The sequence below is a fragment of the Scylla paramamosain genome, chromosome 28 (genome assembly GCF_035594125.1).
Source record: "Scylla paramamosain isolate STU-SP2022 chromosome 28, ASM3559412v1, whole genome shotgun sequence".
In the NCBI taxonomy this organism is placed as follows: Eukaryota; Metazoa; Arthropoda; class Malacostraca; order Decapoda; family Portunidae; genus Scylla; species Scylla paramamosain.
In genome coordinates, this window is record NC_087178.1 from 13,798,751 (window position 1) to 13,804,750 (window position 6,000).

A 6,000-nucleotide genomic window follows, 5' to 3' on the forward strand; every position below is an offset into this window, starting at 1 on the left:
AGAGTCACAGTTCGAATCCCTCAAACTACCTTTTGATTGTTTAAGTTTCCTGCCTCTCTAATTTTTTTCAATCTATCCTCAACAGGAAGAATCTTAAACATCTATCTCTTTCCAACCTTATGTCTGACTGCCAGTATGGGTTCCGTCGAAGACGCTTTACGATTGATCTGGCTTTCTTCACTTAGTCTTGAGCGTCCTCTTTTAGGGATTTTGGTAAAACTTTCGCTGTTGCCTTAGAAATAACAAAAGCTTTTGATAGAGTCTGGCACAAATCTTTGATTTCAAACTATCATCCTACAGTTTCTATCCTTCTCTCTGTAACTTCATGTCAGCTTTCCTTTCTGACTGTTCTATTGCTGCTGTGGTAGACGGTCACTGTTTTCTCCTATGTTTATTAACAGGGGTGTTCTTCAGGGTTCTGTCCTGTCACTTACTCTCTCCCTATTATTCACCAATAATCTAACTAAACTTTTTGTCCTATCCACCCCTGTGCTGATGATACCACTCTGCACTTTTCCACGTCTTTTCGTAGACGTCCAACCCTTCAGGAAGTAAACAGTTCACGCAAGGAAGCCACAGAACGCCTGACTTCTGATATCTCTAAAATTTCTGATTGAGGCAGAACAAACTTAGTATTATTCAATGCTGTCAACTCGATATAACCCTTTAGATAACTATCCCATCTTCTTCAATGACACTCAGTTGTCACCCTCTTCTACACAAAACATCCTCGGTCTGTCCTTTACTTACAATCTAAACTGGAAATTTCACATCTCATCTCTAAGTAAAACAGCTTCTATTAAGTTAAGTGTTCTGAGACGTCTCCGCTAGTTTTTCTCAATCCTCCCCCCAACCCCACTGCTAACTCTGTACAGGGACCTTATCCGTCCATGTATGGAGTATGCTTCACATGTAAGGGGTTTCCACTCATACCGCTCTTTTAAACAAGGTAGAATCAAAAGCTTTTGGTTTTATCAGCTCTTCTTCTCTAACTGACTGTTATCAGACTCTCTCATCGCCGCAATGTTGCATCCTTTGCTATTTTCTACCGCTATTTTTGTTACAGCTCTTCTGATCTTGTTAAATGTATGCCTTCCTCCTCCCACTGCCTCGCTATACAAGAATCTTCTTTCTCTCACTCTTATTTTGTGCATCTCTCTAATGCAAGAGTTAACCAATATTCTCAATAATTCATCCATTTCTCTGATAAACTCTGGAACTCCCTGCCTGCTTCTGTATTTCCATCTTCCTATGACTTCATCTGTTTCAGGAGGAAGGTTTCAAGACTCTTAGTCTCTGCCATTTGATCATTCTATTTGGCATCGCTCTGGGAACTAACACTTCAGCGGGTCTTTTTTTTTATTCAAGTCTTTTTGTTGCCCTTGGTCAGTGGCTCTTACATAAAAAAAGGTGGTGTTAGTAGTAGCAGCAGTAGCAGTAGTAATAGTAGTAGTAGAAGTAAAAGTAGTAGTAGTAGTAGTAGTAGTAGTAGTAGTAGTAGTAGTAGTAGTAGAAGTAGTGATGGTAACTGACAAGTGGTATACTGGTTGTAATAATTGTTGTAGTAAGTAGTAGTAGTAGTAGTAGTAATAATAAAAGTAGCAGTGATGGTAATTGACAAGTGGTATACTGGTTGGAATAATTGTAGTAGTAGTAGTAGTAGTAGTAGTAGTAGTAGTAGTAGTAGTAGTAGTAGTAGTAGTAGTTGTTGTTGTTGTTGTTGTTGTAGTTGTTGTTGTTGTTGTTGTTGTTGTTGTTGTTGTTGTTGTGGTACTGATGGTAGTCGTGGTAATATTATCACATATATAGCTATAATGATAGGTACTGCAACAATGACAAGTTTTACAGTTGTTCTCCAAATAGTAACACACTTTTATAAGACACCATGCTTAAAATGGCAGTGGAGCAGAAATAAACAGACTCAACTCACTTTGTTCTTTTTGAGCGTTATATCCTTAACTTTATCTGGCAGAGTGGGCAGCATGTCGTCTGTCAGTCCAACATCATCGCAGTCTACGTTCACGGTGTAAGAATCATCCTTGAAGTACCATTTACAGATGCACTTTTCTGCGGGGCAGCTGTTGATATCCTGCAGGGCGAAGGTGAAGACTGGTAAAGGCAGCTACGGTGAAGTCAAATTAAGTTAGGTAAAAGTGAAATCAGTTAATCAAATAACGTAAAATAGAATCAGAAGTTTCATCCGTTACCTTTCTTATCCGAAACATGACCTGCTCACGTCTACTTTCTTGCTCTCTTCATCTCTCACGTACAATAGTAAGATTTCTTAACAAAGTAAAAAAAAAATAACTGAAGAAAGTATAAAAACGAACAAAAACCCGAGTCCTAAAATTGCTTAATTTATCATACGAGGAAAAATTAAGTGATTAGACAAGTGAACTCGTATTCTTAAACACTGGGCTTATTAGGATTATTTTTCAAAGGCTACATAGCTGAGTGAGTTTCTCATGGGTGTTTTTCCTTCGTACAGTGTACAATTTACATATGTTAAACCGAAACCATGAGAACATTTTTTATAAACCCAGAAACTCTACGAGTATTAACATTACAAGATGCAACACAAAATGGTACTCACAAACTTTATGAAATTCCGAATGCTTTCTGCCATTGAGTATCTTTGAGCTCTTATTTTTGAATTATGAGGATGTGGTTTATCCAACCAAGCATCATTGCAGTTCGCCTCTGTCATGTTCACCTCCACCCCTCGCCGGTGCAGCATAAGGCCGTCCTGCAGGCATAGCCACTTGTCGCCTAAAGGAGAATTAATCGTGGTAGTAGTAATAGTAGTAGCAGTAGTAGTAGTAGTAGTAGTAGTAGTAGTAGTAGTAGTAGTAGTAGTAGCAGCAGCAGCAGCAGTAGTAGTAGTAGTAGTAGTAGTAGTAGTAGTAGTAGTAGTAGTAGTAGTAGTAGTAGTGGTAGCAGCAGTTGTTGTTGCTGTTGCTGATGTTGTTGCTGTTTTTGTTGTTGTTGCAGCTACAGCGGCAGTAGTAGTAGTAGTAGTAGTAGTAGTAGTAGTAGTAGTAGTAGTAGTTGTTGTAGTGGTGGTGGTGGTGGTGGTGATAATAAAGTCTAACGATAATAATGATAATGGTAATTATAATTATAATAGTAATAATAATAATAATAATAATAATAATAATGATAATAATAATAATAATAATAATAATAATAATAATAATAATAATAATAATAATAATAATAATAATAATAATGATAACAATAATAATAATAATAATAATGATAACAATAACAATAAAACAATAATAGACTAGGTAGGCTATCTCAGTAACTCTAACGTAAGGCAATGTAGGTCATCCCAGTCCGGCATTAGCCGTCCTATTGACTACACACATTCCCATAATCTCCCTCTCGTCTCCCCTCTCTGTTACTCCCTCCTCTCAGCCCCACTCCTTCCAGTTGCTAAATGGGAACACAGGTACAAAAGAGAAGCGTTAAACTTTTTGATTGACTTTACCTTTTAGTCTAAGGCTCAGGTGGGGACAGTAAGTGATCAGTTCCTCGTCCAGCAGATAGTTTGTGCCCAAATACAATGACTGGATCTTACAGTCCCCATGGCTGGCTGTAATTCCTTTTACGTCTTGTATGTTATCGAGGATGTCGAGTTTTGTGTCGTTTACTCCGCCCAAGTCGTAGTAACGAACTTTTCCCTTGTACTTGACTGGATAGTTGTAACTTTTCCTACTTGATTTCTTGGGGCGTTTTAAGGCAGTTGATGTCGTTCCTGGAGGATTTTCTATGAGGTCTGGTGGTTTACGACCTTGTCCTATTTGCAATTTATCACTATCTGCGTTCACACTAGAGTTTCCAAAGAGGATGCACGCGCAAGACACTCCCAGCAGAGCATATGTGAGAGTGAGTGGCATGGTGGGAATGCTAGGGACCGCCTGGCATGGGAGAAAAATGTGTACACGACTCATTTCAAGACCGTAGCTTACTTTCCACCATTTGATGTGCCATTACAAGATGAAATACAGAAGAAAACGTTGCTAATAACGGCCACGGTTAAATGTGTTTCAATGAAAAGAGTAAATTTCATTAAATTGAAAGCAACACAACGTAGCACTAGCAAGCGATAAAGGAAAGAAAGCGAAAGAGTTAAGAGCTTCCTTCTCCCACTCGAGATTATATTTATGAATCTGGCGTATAAACACACACACACACACACACACAAAAGGTACGTCCTTGGGTCACTCAACAATTGTACACACTGTGGTCACCATCGTGTCGCTGGCAGTCTCCTCACTGTCACAGCGATAAGAGTTTCCTGTCTCGTCAGTCACTCGGCGACGTTAACAAAGTCACTGTATTATTATTATTATTATTATTATTATTATTATTATTATTATTATTATTATTATTTTATTATTATTATTATTATTATTATTATTATTATTATTATTATGGTCTTAATCGCTATTATTACCATTATCGTTGTGTTATCATGACTCACGACCACTTAAAAGAAACGGAAATCGCTCACATCTGGAAGTGCAGCACAGAACTCTAATATCTCCTCTAACTCATAGCAATTTCCCGGTGGTGGTGCTCGCCCTTCACTGGCCCCGGTCAGAGGCACAACTAGCCTAACACTTGGCCCGCTAGCTTGAGGACTGATAGGTTTCCCCCTCATCATCATATCAACAACTCGGTGCCGGTTTGAGCGAGAGCTAAAAACAGACTCCTCTTGTAAGTTCTATTGGTGGAGTGTGAGGTGCAGAGCTGCAGGTGACCAAGCTACCACGGGAAGTTTGGTGACAGGAGCAGCTCTCAGCGCCATTGCTTTTGCGGCAGTGATTCAGACGCTATCCGAAACTTCCTTATACACACACGGCCGTTGTAAACAGAAGAGGCGTGGTGGTGATGTGTATTCATGCTGCCCTAAACATTTTATCCCTCCTCTCCTCCTCCTCCTCCTCCTCCTCCTCCCTCACTCATCGCATCGCCACAACCACCGCTAGCCGAGATACAGTGTCTGACCGACAGTGAATAAGTATACCACATTCTCTCTCTCTCTCTCTCTCTCTCTCTCTCTCTCTCTCTCTCTCTCTCTCTCTCTCTTATTATCACTTAAAATGCCTTCACAAAACAGATATATAGTTCTCCCAGACGTTTCGAAGACGTTACCAGAGGCCAAACTATCGTATAAAATTGTCCATAGGATATATCCATAGGATATATTTACGGCGCTCCCTCCTTCTCTAACTCGACTAAGTCCCGACTGCCAATATACATTAGTATCTTCTCGGGAAGAGATGGACATTAGTTTGTTTCCTCCCTGCATGTCACGAAGCCTCAACATCTATACACAGGCTATTACACTGATGATATTTTAACCCCAGTAATGACTCAGAAATATACACCAATTATCTATTGCTAATGGATCAGAAAGTTCGCGCCGGTGAACAATACAGTAGCAAAAGCCTCCTAGTCTTTAAGAATTTTAAGCTTGCCAATAGTTTTTTTTTTTTTTTTTTTTTTTTTTTTGCCCCTGGCCAGGTCCTTTCGTACGCAACATAAAAGTTATGAAGGTACGAGTACATAAATCAAAAATAGATGATCTGCCTCCAGACAGCACTGCTGTTGCCAAATAATTTCGTATGCTTGGTGATAAAGGGCATTGTAGTAACACCTATTACATAAAGGTAACGGGAACACTTGCTTTTTCAGCACCGAGTTTCATGTCTTTGTACAAGGAACGAACAGGTCAGTTATCTTACAACATGAGGTCTTTACGCCACAGCAGTCACGCTGGTGAGCAGATAGCCAAAATAGCTTAGGAAACTGGGTTTCTGTCTCACAGATTCACTGATCACTGATTATCATTGCTTGAATTTGCTGCACTTAAGAAAGTACAGCCCTGTCACTGGATGGTTGTTGTTAATTGTTCACGTGCACAGACAGCAGGTGAGAATCTGGTGGGTACAAGTGCTGCAGCAGTTGTGTGGCTGCGGAACATTAACA

General features: G+C 39.6%; 1 protein-coding gene across 6 annotated transcripts in view; it reads right to left on the reverse strand.

The window, feature by feature from the left end:
- Positions 1–4,684, reverse strand: part of LOC135114955 (uncharacterized) — a 22,117-nt gene extending 17,433 nt beyond the window's left edge. For 2 of the 6 annotated variants that reach the window (XM_064031267.1, XM_064031266.1), the window contains exons 1-4: positions 4,520–4,684; positions 3,494–3,923; positions 2,594–2,769; positions 1,931–2,089 (exon numbers count right to left, since the gene is read on the reverse strand). In XM_064031267.1, the coding sequence (XP_063887337.1) occupies positions 1,931–2,089; positions 2,594–2,769; positions 3,494–3,923; positions 4,520–4,675 (921 nt within the window). In that variant the 5' untranslated portion in view covers positions 4,676–4,684. Of the gene's footprint in view, positions 1–1,930; positions 2,090–2,593; positions 2,770–3,493; positions 3,924–4,204; positions 4,292–4,519 lie in introns of those variants that run through there. The other 4 variants (XM_064031272.1, XM_064031268.1, XM_064031270.1 and 1 more) reach the window with 4 other exon arrangements.
- Between the last annotated feature and the right edge of the window lie 1,316 nt (positions 4,685–6,000).